The sequence below is a fragment of the Gastrolobium bilobum genome, unplaced genomic scaffold, assembly GCF_033153095.1.
Source record: "Gastrolobium bilobum isolate Gb01-03AN ecotype WA unplaced genomic scaffold, APGP_CSIRO_Gbil_v1 utg4843, whole genome shotgun sequence".
Classification (NCBI taxonomy): domain Eukaryota; kingdom Viridiplantae; phylum Streptophyta; class Magnoliopsida; order Fabales; family Fabaceae; genus Gastrolobium; species Gastrolobium bilobum.
In genome coordinates, this window is record NW_026895257.1 from 66,002 (window position 1) to 82,619 (window position 16,618).

Sequence of the window (16,618 nt, forward strand, 5' to 3'; positions counted from 1 at the left end):
TCAACTGTATACTAGGCTTATAGCCGAGGTCCCAATCACTGCGCACAAACAATAGGCTTATAGCCAAGGCGTGGGTGTGTGCACAGCGTGGGTGAAAGTAGTAAATGAGTTCTGAGTGTTTACCTGGGGTCCTTAGGCTCTTATTTATAGGATTACCTTCCTAGGATTGTGCCTGTTGATCTCCCCCAATTGTAGTAGGATTTCACCTCCTTCTGTTGGGATGTGATCCTTATCTTATACCCTTTGGCTGTTTGGAGTTGTTGAGATGTTGCTGATTCCATATCTCACCAGATATTCTAGTAGGTAGTTGGGATATGATGTGCATAGCCATAACAGTTGCCCCCAACTCGGTATTCCGGGGCTCGGGATGCCGAGGTTCCGTTATGTCACCATGGATTTGATTAATCCGAGTCTGTTCTTTGTATTTGGATTTCCGAGACTTTGACTTCGACACTTTAACCTGGTCGAGTTGTCAAGATTATGCTCGCTATACTTGCATGAGGTTTGCACTTGAAGTCGGATTTGATCATGTCGGATATTGCCTAAATTTTTTGGCACTTATCTTTCTTCATGCTAGCCGAGTTGTCGCATCGGGACATGTTACGATCTTCAGTTATGGACTACCTGAAATCCAGGCGCTACTTGATCACGGAACTCGGGGCTGGGCCTTATCCTGACCCTTCGTATCACGTCTGCTGTGACGGTTATGGCTATCCACGTGTTTTGCTCTCATTGGTAGTTCGTGCATCGTGCAGGGCGTACTGCTTTAACTTGCGCAAGTTATGATGGGGTGCATTTAATGCATCTAGGGTAAAATCCCCTTTTTACCCCCCTCACGTAACCGTTTGAAGAAAAACCCTTCACCTTCGCGCCCAAGTCATTCGTCGCCCTTTAAATACCATATTTCAAAACGGGTTCCAGACTTTACAGTTCTTCGCGTGTTAAACTCTCTTGGAGCTCTCTTTATTTCCAGTGAAGGTTTCCATACATTGAGTCTAGTTCTCTCCATCTTTGCTCCTAAGTTCAGGTACCTTTATGTTTATTTTGCTTTTACAAATCATTCCATTTTTCGGTTGGGTTAGGTTGCATTGTGTAGTTTCTTCTGTTTGGAACCAAAGGTGAGGTTTACACTTTCCTCTTTGAAGTGTTGAGGGTTCATGATGAGTGCCCCTAGTTCTTCCTCTAGTCCGGCACCCCAGCCAGGGGGGGAGAGGCGGTGAGTCATTTGCCTCGTTCTGTCCAATACTGTTTCTTTGGTAGGGAATACACCGAGGAGGAGAAGCTTCAACAGCTTCTCTGTGGTCCCCGTGGGGGCCATCGTGATTCTCGCGGAGGCCGAGGTAGGAGGGGAGCAAGTCGACCTAGAGGGGGTCGTCAGCCACGGCTTAGCTTTGGCATGAGCAATCCTCCCTCAGTGAATCCTTCAGCTCCCAAACTGAACTCCTCCCCTAAACCAGTTCCGTTGTCCTATATTCTGCCATCCTCTGGGGTGGCTTCGGGTACGAGGTCCGTTCTGGACCGGATTCCTCCTCTTGATTTGGGCGCTAGCTCCTCCAGCCTTTCTTCGACCGAGCTGGATATTCCTAAGTCGGTCACCCCTTCCTTCCTAAAAGACTCTGCAACGAGTCGGGTCTCGTTTGTCGACCTTGTCAGTAGTTTAGATAGCTCCATTCCTCTTTCTTGGAGTTCGTCCTCATTGTATTCCGACGTTGGTGGTCCAAGGTCGGAATCGGTAAATCGAAGGGTCACAATATGAGAATTAAATTCTTATGCAACATGAGAAAATATTTTCCATTATTTATTATTATTACTGTTATTATTATTATTATTAATCTCGTTGAGACTTAACTTAAGACGAACAAGTTCACCTTCGTAGGAAGAGAATAACTTATCCTCTACTGTATTTATAACCAATAACTAACATTTCAAATTAAATGAGAAAAATTTTTCAAAAAAAAAAAAAAAATTAAATGAGAAAAGAAAACAGAAGGAAGGTAAAATACGTCTCATTAGGACGACAAAAGATGCGAATTGGTACGTCTCAGTGCTGGACTTTTTACCGACACGTATTTAAATCCCTCAAAATCCATGTGAAAAAGAAACGAGTAAAACATATTTTACTCATTTATAATACATAACTATCATCATTTTGATTGTTCAAAATCTTTTTGTTATTAATTTAATTCTTCTGAAACATTATATTGATATAATTTTTTATCTTTGAGAAATTAAATTTATTAATCTTATATTATTGAGGGACAAATTTAATATTTTTTAAAAGACTAAGTTAATGTCATTTTTATATTTGATAGAATTAAAATAATAACACTCATATCTGTAAAAATTGAAATAGGGGTTCACCGACAAGAAATCTCGGGAAAACATTAAAATAAGAATTATTTGAACTGAATAATTGCTGTTTGAAAACAATTTTTTTGGAGATTTAATCTTATGCTTTTTTATTTTTTATTTTTATGAAAAAGTCCTCTTATTTGATCTGACTCAGAACGGGTTTTGCAAGGAGAAGGCTTTTGTCCTGTCAGTGTAAATGGACTAGGACAAAAACCCTGACAACTACATAGACCATCAACATTATAAATTTGTAGTGAACAATTTCAGCATAGGTCCATCAACATTATAAATTTGTAGTGAACAATTTCAGCATAGGTCAATATCAAATTAATCTGATTGAAAACTGTCCATAAAATTTGTTTCACCAGACACTAGGTCCCATCTGTAAAGAGTTAGCACTTAGCATTCTAAGCATTTCCTTTCATCTTCAGTTACTTTCATAAAATTGGGTATTGTGCATTATCGGTTATTGAAAAGCAATTAATCAGAGTTTACGAATTTCAACCGCACAAAATAAGGTGCACGGACAACAATATTACTCTTTCTATCATTGCGAAGCACCAGATCCGAGGGGGTCTAAAACGTCAGACATCTTAGAGATGAATCAGGAGCCATTGGGCTTTAGAAAGTTAGTGTGAATGCAAGATCGTGATGACAGTGATTCAGGCTTTGAAATTGGGGTTATGGTTACTTTGAAACATCAAGGATGGAAGCCAGCAATGGAGATGGGTCATGGTCGCGTTATTTGTTCTTCAGCAACCTGCTTACGTGATTTTCGCACACATTTAGTTCTTATCGAAACATGCAACTGCTTGTCCAAAAAGTTCCACCTAGCCATGCAATGTTCATGGACTTGGGGAAATAGCTTTTTGCTTCCGTACATGCCGTCATGTTCTGATTATTTTATGCATGTCTGTCATTATGATATAAGACAATAATAACAATACTGATTATTTATGTACCAAATAGTAAGGATTATGCGAATAGACTTGGAATAAAGAAAAAGAATTACATTATTACTCGCTCATATTTTCATCTGATTGACTAACATGAATTTCATGGATGTACCATTAACTACGAACTAGCAGTCATTGGACACCCATCAGGAAAAAATTTGGAGGAAAAAAATTTGAAAAACTAAAATGTAACTTGGCCTTCGTCAGAAAGATGATCCGAAGGAATTTGGCCAAAGATGTCAGGACAGGAGTCCCACTTTCCTTGTTCTTGAGCCTCCCAATACCCTCCTATATAGCGGTATGTCTCGCTCCCTTTATCCTTAGCAAACCACCGTGGTTTCCAACCCCGCTCTTGCATCTTCCGAGCCTGAATCCCATTCAAACAAAAATTAGATCAATCAATTGCTTATCAAATAAGGATATCTAGTAGCATATCAGTTACTCCAATATCCTCCCCAGAAAGACCCCTTGTGAACATTTTCTACCCTCATCTAATATGTGCTCAAAGGTCCGATCCCCTACAATGAGCCATCAATTGATAACAAAGAGCATATGCTATAGCACTGATAGAGGTGATACAGTCAAAACTAACAAAGATGGTAAAACAACCCCCTTATATTTCCTCATGAGGAGTCCTTTCTTAAACTAGAAAGAAAAAAATTGACTACTGGCATCACATATAAAATTGCTCTGCATGCAAGAGAATTCAAAAACAGAGATTATTCAACCGAAAACAATCTACTCTAACCATTCCATAGACAAAAGGAATCATGATGCTGATATCCTTGACCTAAATAGCATTTTCTCTCCCCTTTGCACTATGTTTGGTTACTTTAGTAATCATAATCAAGTGGATTTTTAATACTCTAACCAGGGATACCAATTCCACCAAGAAAAGTGGAATCAACTATCAACTAGAATTTCAAAAAAGGGTTTAAATAAAAAATTTGAGGATTTGGAGAAAGTATTACAAAAACATCAAAAGTTACAAATTCTACCACGTCATGTAATAACATGTATCATAGGATATTTCCTATTTACGAAATTATAAAAATGTAGCCTGCCAATGCCGGTTGGCTTAACAGGTGAGATCAAACAGCATTGGGAAAAAAATTTCTTGCGTTTATAAAAAATAAAATAAAATGTCTTGCGTTGAAATTCTAAACTTGTGGCATATGCCCTGTTAACTCAATTCCACAAGGAGTAGATATTTGATGACTATGTCAGATTTCATGAATTCTAGAAGGATATGCAGCACCAAAACCTACTCAGATCTATCTGAGTGTTAAGCTAAAAGTGAAACCATAAAAGCAAAGAAAACGTGATAGGGACCTGGCGTTGCCGCTGCTCTAGCCGTAACTTTTCTGAATTTGCCATTTCGTACTCCCCATTTTCCAAATACCTTTGGTCTGGTCTTAACCTGGAATCTGTAGGTGGCAACTTCTCCTATGTATTCACAAATTAAAATGATAATCAATATCCAATAAAATGCCAAAAACACACAAACACTGACACACAGAGAACCTCCCCTCTGCAAGAACAAAATTGCACTAGAAAAAACAGAAAATATTTATTTCTTTTCTGGAATATTTTTTTCTTTAAAAAAAGTATCTTCAAATTAGAGTGGCAACACAAAAGACAGAATCAGTCAACAAAACAGACCTTCAATCCAGGTGTTAGTTCATTTAATGTGATGGCAAAGCGAGTGAAGTTGTATCTAGTGGGAAACTTGGGAGGCTTGCTTCTCTTCCAGAGTAAATGGGCTTCCGACAAAGATTCCTGACTTTTCCCCTTCCCAGTGTAGTCTCCATTAACATAATGCATGCTTTCATCCCATTTTCCAAACAAAGTTGATGCTGTTTTTCCATTCCTGTCTTGAATGATACCATGAACCTAAAAACGCAGGCAAACCACAATAAGAAGAGAGAACCCAGTGAAACAAAATTTCATATATATAAAGTGGGTTATGTTTATCTCATTTTACAAGAGAAAAACAACTCTCCTACACACACAAAAAGGGATTGGGTCCCACCACTCTTTTTTCTCTCTCCTCTTACCTATGGGTCCCACTTATACTTTTATTTCTACAACATGAGGTAGTTTTTTTCTTACAACATAAGAAAAATATATCCCATATAAAGTACTATAGTATGTATCCAAAAAAAAAAAGGTACTATGGCAAGATGGCAAATCAAAAGGCCATCTAATAGCAAAGACCTCGTTATTTATCTCAACAGAAATCTGAGCATTGGTGCAAAATGTGCGTGCATATGAAGTCTATACAGTAAGAAAACTATGCCTTATACAAACCAAAGAGGAAGGGCAATTTAATATCATAGCTAAAGGATATCTTATATCTGAAATAAAATAAAATAATAGAATCCAGGCAGCAGATATAAAGTACCTGGTGAGGATTTCGATCAATAATAGATTGTTCCTTGAATTTCAATTTACACGAGTACTCTCGGTTTCCCTGTATACGCATTGTACCGTAGTGATCACAGTATAGCTTTCCCAATATTAGATTGTATATTGATGTAGTAACCTGAAAGAACAAGTCCATTTCGGTTTAAAACGAAACCAGGGCATCATTTCAGTTCGAAGCAGTTAAAATTTACCTTGCTCCACTGGAAAACTTCCCCATCATCAAATTCCAAAGTCAAAATACCGATAGGGTCAAGTTGAATTGATCGGCCCCAAAATTTGCTCTTTAAGTTGCTATCCCCCCAAAATTTCCAACCTGTACCCTCACAGTGACATGCAACTATCATAGGGTGATGACTGACCTGAGAGGAAGCAGAAATATTAATAATTTCAAATAGGGAACATAGATTAAAAAAAGCAGAATTGCATCACTTGTTGACACCAAAATCCAAATAGTATTGTGTTAATAGGGTTCTACAGAAGTAATGCACCCAATTACACCATTTATTCATGAAATAAAAGGTGTAGTTTCTAAAATTATGGTCCTCCATATCTGGAAACTGTTCCTTCAGACAGAAGCAAGTGGTTGCAAGGAATTCAAATGTGTTAGAATTATTACATACTATTTTCATCAAATAAATGATTCAAATAATTCTCATTATGACCTCAAAAAAAATAAAAAAAAATCTACAAAACAATAGATTTTTCAAAGAAACCAATAGCCCAACCCCTTTGATAGATATATAAATTAGGGTGAAATCAGAAGGAAAGTCCAAAGAAGAAGAAAAGATCGCCGTGGTTTGATTGAGTTGAAAAAAAGGTAATATATTAATAACATCCCTACTTAGGGATAGATTAGACCTTCTCTGAGAAAAAACGAAGGCCTTTGTCTGGATTGTTTGCCTCATACGTTTCCCCAAGTAATGGATTAAATGGTTTGCAAATTCTTCCTTCAGTTGAAGCATAGCCAGATACAGCAAAAGCAGCGACATAGAGAATCCTCATGAGGCTATTGCCCTGCACCGAATCTCGAATTAGTTAAATGGGAAGAAAGCACCCAATACTGCATTGAAAGAGCTGGCAGCAGAATAACTCAATAGCGTGAAATTTTTCTCATATCAAATGAAACAATTCTATTAAAGCACTCAAATTTGCCTTTATATGGCAGAGCAATAGAGACCTGTCAGTCAAATCAAGACTTACCCTTCTTCCCCATTCATATGCTTGGTCAAGCAGATATGAATACTCCATTTCTTCAAAACATTTTTGCAGCGAGGAGAGAGGCTCATTAAAATAAACAGGAAGGCAAACTTTTGTTAAATCCTTCCCTATATTATCCTTAATCATTGACCAAAGACTAACACCTTTCTCTTTTTCTGCAGGGTCTGGCAATTTCTTACGCCGCTTAACAAGAGGGTAGTTGGCTCCAACATATCTAATTGAAGGATCAACATCCTCCTCTGATTCAAATGCACAGAGCCCATCATTATCTGAAGAGAGAGATGATACTCTATAGTCAGACCCGTTACTTTTAAAAGAACTGGATGACAGAAAATCTCGAGTATCAAAAAAGGCATTGTCATCATCATCTGTTTCTTCCTCTGCAGCATCATTTCTCTCATTATCATCCTCAGATTCACTTGCACTGCCTTCTGAATTAAAAATAGGAAAATGAAATAAAGAATTATAAAAGGCACAATTAGGTAGTAACAGTTTATTAGCAGGTATGAGTAGAAAGCATATAAACTACTTGAATATAACATTTTTTTTTGTTGTTGAAAAAATGAGATGGAAAGAGTTCAGAAAAAAGTAATGGAAAGAAGGGGGACCAGTGTATCAGAGATAGTGATACGTAAATACTTCCAAGTTTCAAGAAAATGCATCACTAAACCAATGGCATATCTACATTAACCTTCCTTCTAATGCAGAAATGTCTCAAGTCTTAATAATGGTCAACATAGGGGGAGGCCATAAAAACTGAGCTACAACTAGACTTTGACTGTTAAGCATATTGGAGAACTAATGCCTAATGAAGATCCCATTAAACAAAACCTTACCGCTAAATTTTTCTTGCGTTAATCTAAAAGAAGCCTCTTGATCGTTCCACTGCCTTTGGCTCTCATCAACAACTGTATTCTCCAGATCAACCTTTTCTGTCTAGAATAATGTAATTAAATAATAAGTTTATCAATACACATTAAGATAAAAATTTATCCTTAATCAATATGTTAAACAATAAGAGAAAGCAGCATTATAAAAATAATAAATAAATAAACAATAAACTATCCATGGATAAATGAAACCTTTTTGTTAAACAAGGTGGAAACCATGAAAAAGTTTCAATGGATTTAAATTAATGGCCATAAGCCCATAACCTTATAACCAAGGAAGGATTAAATAGATCTAATCAGAAAAAAATGATAATAAAAAGATTCATCCTATTAAGAACCTACCCAGCTCTTCACCATGAAGCAAGATAATTCCAGGTCTGCGCAATATTGTCTGCCAGGATAAAAGACATTATGGTTTTCACTCAAGAAGGCACACTTGCAGGACACAAATGAGGGGGGAAAATAAACCTTAATCTATTAATATGTACCTAAAAATATTTAAGAACACTGAAAATTAGGTATAGCATTTTAGCATTAGTTGATCGCTTGCATGGCTTTTAACGAGAAGAAACATTTTAGAGCAAGATAAATGAACACAAGAGACATATGCCTGATGACAGTGTCTCACTTCAGCTTATACAAATTTATATAAAGAGCATTCAGTTGAACAGATACACAATAAGTTGAAGATATAATTTATGCGGGGATTCTGCTAGTAACATGGTCTTAAAAGTCCACAAGAATAAAGAGACAATAAAGGAGTTTTGAAACCTCATATTAACTACCCATTAAACTTAACTTCGTACTTTACATATTTAAGATTTACATTTTGGAGAAACCAATTCTGAATACAAGATGTGGAACTGATTGTGTTCACATAATACTAGTGGGAAAGACTGACTGAATTTTACAACAATTTATTGGTTACAACTTACAATTGCCCTTCTCTCCAGTGAAGTCTAGAAACCAGAAAGAAGCCAATATGTTTTGACTTTTGGCCGTAAACATACAAAAGTATAACCAAGGATAACAACTTGAGAAATTATATACGGTGACCCCTTAAAAATAGGGGTCAAAATTGAAGAACCGGATAAATATGAGATTTTACAGAGATTAAGAATGAGCATTCAAAGAAGAACCCCCAGTTTGATTGGCATGAAGTTTTCTACTTTTCACGAGAGATGTACCTCACCTCTAATTGCCGTAACGTGTCGACTAGGATCGACTGCTTCTGCTTAAGCAGAACAAGATGGTTTTGTAGCGCTGCAAACTCACTTCTCATAATTTGCTCACTGTCCTGGATGGCTGCTTCGCTTACTCCTTCTTGCACAAGTCGAAGTCTCAGTTTCTCAGTTGAAATGGTTACATTGTCCACCGGAGCCATCAACTCACTATTGGACATCCGGGGGAACATGTCTTTCACTGCCTGCAATGCCTCCATCCATGCCACTCGATCTTCACGTGTCTCGGCTCTCAAGTGGAGTCTCTTCGTTCCAGTGAAAACGGAAAATCGCTTGTCATCGGATTTGCTCTCGCGAATCGTTGAAACCTACAGAAAAACAATGAAATCACGGATTGGAAGATACTAACACATCAAAATGAGAGATTAAAATTCCCTATATAAACTAATTCCAGAGAGGGGCACAAGATTAAATTACACAGCGGAAACTGAAATTATATTACACAAGAAAAATATCGAAATAAAACAATAGAAACAGCGGAACAAATAGAGAAACCTTGAGATGGATTTCTCCAAAGGGCTTTCGTCGGTGTTGATAGGGATAAGAGTTGCGGTTGCGAGCAATCCTCCGCATGGATTCGTCGCCGATAACCTTGGAGCCTTTCTCGGTTTCGTGATTGACGGTGATCTTATCAGGTCCGTGAATCTTGAAGTAGGAGAGCACGCCGTCCTGAAGGACGAACCATCGAGGCCTCCATCCTTTCCCGTAATTGACCCACTTGTAGAGTATACCGGAGATTCCATTGCCGACGAGGTCATTTATCTTGACGTCCACCACCACCGGCTGCTCCCGCTGACTCACGCGTCCGTGCTCGCTGTTGCTGATGGAGTGATTGCTGCTGTGACTCTGATTGCGGATGTGGTTGTGGTTGTGGTTGTTCATGTGCCGGGGAATCGAAACGGATCTAATGGCGGCGGTGGGAAGCGGAGGCACGGCGAAGTCGGAGAAATGAGTGGACGAGGGTTTGACTGGGGAGGCCTGGTCGGAAATGGCGGAGACGCAGCAGAAAGGATGCATGTGGAAAATTTGTATTAGCACCGGGGACTAACTGCCAAATCGTTGAATTCGACGGCGGTGACGTGGCGGCGGAGGAAGGCGGTGGCGATCACCACCCGAAGCATGGAACTGAGGCGGGAAATTATCCAAGCGGAATTCGCATGAGTTCAGCGATGGATAAAAACGGTTACGTCTAGGAAGAAGATTAGAAGTAAATAAATAAATATATATACAAAGAAAATAAAAATATGAAGTGTGAATGGAAGGGGCAAAGTGTAATTATACTAAGTAATATAAAAATAAAAAATGACTTCGATTAATGGTAATAAATATGTGATGATATATTTCTTCCTATTAATGGGTGAGAAGATGAAGTGGCGTGAGGTAAAAGGAACCGGAGAGAGTTTTTCCGGTGAGATGAGGTGGCTATTGGAAAGAAAGAAAAAGAAATGGAAAAAGGGAGTGAAGAGTGAGGTGGAGAAAAGACGAAAACCGATGGAGTGGCAATTTGGATGCCCTCTCTAAAGTTTTTAAATACGAGGACGTTGGTTGAGAATTATGATTTGTGATTATGATTGACTCGTCTAACATACCTTCTGCGGATTGAGGGGCTATGATTACCTGCACTGAGGATACAGTGGATAAGAGGGAGCAGAATCTATCATCGCCTGACACGTGGGGAAACTAGACAAAGGCATGTGGACACTGCTGAGTGGCAAAATGTCTTTGACGGAAATTGATCGTAAGAGGATGGCTTCCACGATTTCGAGGGAATAAAAAAAAAATGAGGAAAGTTTTTTTTTTAAATTCCTAATAAAAAATATTATTTTTACTTTTGTTTCTTATAAAAAAATATATTTATGTTACTCTTTTTTGAGGGATTAAATTAAATTTTTGAGAAATCACATTTTCAAAGAATTAGAATTGTAAAGAACAAAAAATTGACTATTTTTTTTATAAGAAATGAAAAAGAAAATCATATATTTTATTAGGCAAAAAAATATTTTCTCAAAAAAAAATTAAGACAACTGACAATTGAAGAAACTCGGAGACAAGATGAGTCAATGTTATTAAAACCGGCCCGGTCATTGACCCGGTGGAGGTACCGGGTCAGTGGGTCATTGGTTCAACCGCATGATCATGTAATTATATGTATTTTTATGATTTATATTAAAAAATTATAAGCATACTCAAACATCTAAAAAAATGATTAAAATTTCAAATATTTTAATATAAAAAATAATAAATCACATATTATTATCTAAAAAAAGATCAAACAAAAATATAATGATCGTGATACGGGACTTTAGGTTCAGAAAATGACATCTCTAACTATAAATCAAATCAAAATTTCCTGAATAGTGCATAATTGAGATAATATTAGTGTTGTAAGTACATAACTTATGTAAGTCAATAAGAAAAAAAATATTCAAATATGTCTATTATGATTTATTTATTTTTGAAAAAATAAATAATTTGATTTTTTTTTTAAACCAGGCCGGGTCACCGGTTAACCGACCGGGACAGACCGGGTCACACCGATTCTAATGCATGGCCGGTCCGTTACATCAACCGGATCAGTTATATGACCGATTCACCGGTTCTCGGGTTCAGTCCGGGTTAATAACACTGAGATGAGGTACTATTGCTACCTCTGAACAAGCAACCAAAATCTAACATTCTAACCTCATTATTTGAACTATTCAATCAACTAAAATATTTTTTTTTTCTTAATTAATTTAATTGGTTTAAAATTTTATAAACGAAAAATAAAAAAAATCTCGCCCAACTACCAAGGGTGATGTGGAAAATTTTCTTGTGACCATCTCTCGTTTTGGTAGTATTATATAAGAGTGTTCATCAACCGATTCAAACCGCAGTGACCGAACCGAAAAATTGATAACCGAATAAACCGAAAATCGAAAAACTGAAAACCGATTAAAAACCGCAAATTTTAATTGGATTGGATCAATTTTTGGATGGGTTGATGAAAACCGATCCAATCCAAACCGATCCAATATATTAATTTCCCTCTACCTACTTGAGTATTTCCCTAATCATAGCCTAAAAATTTCTAAATCCAAGAGTCATTAACCTATCAACTAAACCCAAGAAAAAATCTAGTCATATCTCATCAACAAAATTTTATCTTTTTAGAGTTTCATATCTCATTGCCAAAATTAAAAAAATTATATTATAGTTTACTAATGCTTTTGTATTTTAAAAAAAAAATTTACAAAGCCAATATATACAAAAGATGTTATTTGCACAATAATCATGAAATAAATTTTAAGATTTTCAAAAAACCGAAAACCGATCCAATCCAAACCGAAAAAAATTGGATTGGATTGGATCGGATCGGATTTGAAAAAAATCAAAACCGAATGGAAGATTATATGATCAAACCGAAGGGATTGGATCGGATGATTTTGCTTCAAAAACCGATCCAATTCAGATCGCGAACACCCATAGTAATTTAAAGCCATTATTTATTTATTTTAATTAATTATAGCCATTTAATTTTAGAAAAATTATTATTTTTATATAATAGAAGATAATTTTTTCATCACTTGTTGTATCTATAACATGAAAAATATTACCTCATGTGATATAAAGAAAAGATAAAAAAGGAATCGTTAATTTTATTATAAAAAATATTAAAAATAAAAATGATAATGACAAAACCTAATCTAATCTGATTATAATAATGATGATACAACGTTTTGCTGAAGAAAAATCTGGTGTGATGAAGTGATTTTTTTTATGTTGGTATTGTGTGACCAATTGAAAATTGAATAGTACAAATTTGGGAGTAGGTGTAATGTAACTAAGGCGGCAAAGGCGATGAGAAAAAGGAGAGACATTGGGGATGGATTACTGAGAAGCAGCAAAACAAGTAGTCAAGTACTAGTGTTGATGCTGTGGATTATATTATGGGGCATGGCTAGGGTATAGGGCTATTAGCAGCAGCATCACACACCGAACAGTATCGCGTGAAGGCCTCCTCGGAGATGTACCGCGCCGTAGAGAACGTCTTGTCAGTGTCCACTTGGTCAATACTCCATCCTATACTTCACTAATTTATTCTATTTCACGTCTCCATTTTTTTTTTAACCGTTTGTTAGAGGAGAATTTTTTTTTTTATCTGAAAATTTCAATTTTTAAAAATATAATTTTTACATTCAGTTTACGATAATATCTGAAAATTAAAAATTTAAAAAAATTCAATTTCCCGAGAATCTTGAAAAATATTGCGAACCAAACGCCCCCCCCCCCCAATGTATTGGATTAGGATTTTGAAAAAAAAAAATTGAGATAAAAAATTCTATACATTTTAAAAAACTATTTAGAATTAGACGGACTTTAAAAACTTTTTTAAAGACATTTTTTATAATCAAGATTTTATAAGATTGGATTTTAAAGGAATTTAATAGAATTTATAAGATTTGAAAGGATAATATGAATTTATAAGATTTTAAAAAAACTATATGAATTTTTAACAAACATTCAAATTACATCAAATGATGGTAGCTCAGTTGGCGCATAGGACCCAAGCAGGTGGGGGTGAGAGCATGTGTTCGAATCTCCCTAGTACCACCTTTGGGAGGGTTTAAAGCCTTAATCCTGGAACTGTCCCGAATCGGATTAGTTGCGAAGCAATGAACCGATTGGAATATTTAAAAAAAAAAAATTCAAAATTACAAGAGTCAATAAAAAAATAATAAATAAATACAATGATATTAATAAAAAATAAAACCTAATATAATTTTCTTAATCAATAAAACATATTATCCAAACATTCAAAATTACTTAGCAACAACTCTCCATATTTTTATTTATACTAGTCCTCCATGCATTAACATTTTCTCGTCCATGCTCTTGGGTTTGACTAATGAGTTAAAAATTATCTTCTTCATCTGGTATCAGAGCTATGCATATATTATTATAAGACGCAATTTTTATTTATTTATTAAAATAATTCTAAATTTACATTAGGACCTAAAGTTCATGATAAAATTTCATTTGGAATTTTTTGCAATTGATCTTGGAAACCTTGGAGTTTTTGTTTTACGTGATAAGAGTTTTCAAACCATATATCATAGGCATGTTTTCATTGAGTATTCTAAGAAAAATTCGAATACGAATTCCTAGGTTTTATTACATGAAAGTTTAGAAAAAATTTCAAATTATTTTCAATCGATACAATAAAACCTGAATTTTTGAGTATTCATTAAATTGTTTTGGGACTTTTGAAAAACAAATTTTTAGTTATCTATTGATACAAAAATTGTTTGAAATCATTTTCTATAATGAAGGAATTTCGTTCATGAATGTATTATTATGAAATATAGGGTTTACTTTATGAAAGTTTCAACCTTTATTTAAATTGATCTTGTTTCATTGATGTAAAATGAAAATTGGTTTGAGGGTTTTATGTTATTTTTAATACAAAGATCATACCTTTTTGTACCAAGAAAAATCGTGATCCATAGTTTGAAAAATTATTTTTTAAACTTCTAAAAGCTCTCAAAAACATGCTGTCTAGAATTTAGAATATTGTTGGTTTATATTTTCTGGGTTGTTTTGTGATGAAAATCACTCAAAAATGTGATGTTTTTGAGCTTTGATTAAGCTCCATGGTGTAACACCCAGTAATACTCCGGTTGTTAACATACATGATATTTAACATTCTTAGCGGAAGACTTTATTTGAAAAAGAATAAAGCGTCTTATAAAAATACTAGTAAACTTTTTCCAAAACATTTTATAAAAACATTTCTAAAAACGTTCACATGAGATACTGCGAAAGCGTAAATCTAAACATACATCTACTAATTAATCCCATGAGCCACTATTAGTGGCCATTGACCATCAAGATATGACATCAAGTGTCACTCCTGACGGAGTCTCACGGACAGCATAACAGCTGTATTTCGGATAACTGGGAGCTATGAAGCACCGACACTTCAAAAACCCTGACGTGTCGTGTGCGACACTTCCCGACACTCTCGGCCACTCCGACACTCCCCGACACTCCAATACGCGTTATAGAAATTCAAAAAAAGGTTCAAAGGTTGATTTGCGTTGAGTTTTTAGTTCCAACTATTAGATTCATTGGATTACGATTATCATTTTATTGAGTTTAATATAAATATTTGAGATATGTTATGTTTCTTTGCAAAATTTATAAATATTATAAGTTTAGATTCATTTTTTTGTTAAATTATTGAATATTAAATATAATATACATTACATAAATTAAAAATATTATTTAATATCAAAACGTGTCATAGCGTGTCGAAATCTAACATTTTTTAGAATTAATGTGTCGGAGTGTCATGTCGTATCGTGTCACGTGTTCCGTATGGGTATCGGTGCTACATAGACTGGGAGCATGGTCCCACATATAGGGTTGGCAAAACGGGTCAACCCAGCTCGACCCGGCCCGACTCGCATTCAACCCGTAAAAATCGGGTCGGGTTAGGGTTGGCCCGAACAAAAAAAAACGAGCCAGAAAACCCAACCCGACTCGTCCCGAGCCGGGTTAGGGTTGGCTCGCCGGTTGGCTCGATAATCAGCTCGCGGGTTGGCTCGGAAAAAAGCTCGCGGGTTGGCTCAAAAAAAGCTCACGGGTTAGCTCGAAATGATGCCGATGGGTTGGCTCACGGGTTGTCTAGCTCGAAATATTGGCTCGCGGGTTGGCTCGAAATATTCTAGTGCAACTCTCAGACAAGACTTACCTCCCCTGCATTGAATATAAATCTTTGTTTATCAAAGAAAAGCAGTACTGCAGGTGAAGTATCTTGAGTAATGCTCTCACTTCAGAAAAATAAATTTCAATAAGTTAATAAAACAAGCATTTGAAGGGGCTGGTCTTATCGCCATGTGACCCAGATAACATATGCTCATATACTCGATTCATACAATCAGCCTCTTACAAAGTAATCACATATGCTCATATACTCGATTCATACGATTATGGGTCAGATTCATTCAACAAAAGTTACAAAAGAACCAAAAATAACAACCAAAAGGCTTATCCAAAAAATTAATCACATTTGCAACAAATTAATCATCATGAAATTGAGAAATCAGCTAGTACGGAAAACATAATATCAAAATAATAAAGAGGAGAAAAAGTTTAAGAGTTTCCCCACAACCAACGAAAACATGGTAAAAGAGAATACCTGAAAACACAGAGGTGGCGGTGGAGAGGAGGAGCACGGTGGCTGGCTGCCAAGATCTGGAATAAAAAAGGGAACAAATTTTTTTTTAACAAAATTCCAATATCAGTAAAACAAGAAGAACGGGGAAAAAAGACCCTAACAGTTTGTGTTGCGGAAGAAGAACGAACCCGGTGGAAGAGAGAACCCGCGATGTCGTCGTCGTCGGTGTGGATGGGGTACCCGTGAGTTTGTGAATGTGTGATCGACTGAGCGTGACTGCGTTTTGGTTTATCATATTCTCATATTCTCAGTCCGTCGTGCGTGTCTGCGTGAGGGGTGAGCGACTGAGCGTGACTAATTTGTATTGTATTT

At 36.1% G+C, this 16,618-nt stretch overlaps 1 protein-coding gene across 5 annotated transcripts; it reads right to left on the reverse strand.

Moving 5' to 3' along the window:
* Positions 1–3,378: 3,378 nt before the first annotated feature.
* On the reverse strand, positions 3,379–10,502 carry LOC133302172 (oxysterol-binding protein-related protein 1C-like). 5 transcript variants are annotated; one of them, XM_061501943.1, is made up of 10 exons: positions 9,580–10,502; positions 9,036–9,392; positions 7,826–7,889; positions 6,936–7,390; positions 6,594–6,749; positions 5,927–6,094; positions 5,713–5,853; positions 4,971–5,201; positions 4,641–4,754; positions 3,379–3,675 (listed from the first exon to the last, which is right to left on the reverse strand). In XM_061501943.1, the coding sequence occupies exons 1-10, from the start codon at positions 10,099–10,101 to the stop codon at positions 3,490–3,492; spliced, it is 2,394 nt and encodes a 797-aa protein (XP_061357927.1). In that variant the 5' UTR covers positions 10,102–10,502; the 3' UTR covers positions 3,379–3,489. The 5 variants fall into 5 exon arrangements, with proteins under 5 accessions (XP_061357927.1, XP_061357915.1, XP_061357920.1 ...); XM_061501931.1 differs by having other exon boundaries at positions 6,936–7,432; positions 7,820–7,889; XM_061501936.1 differs by having other exon boundaries at positions 6,936–7,381; positions 7,790–7,889.
* Between the last annotated feature and the right edge of the window lie 6,116 nt (positions 10,503–16,618).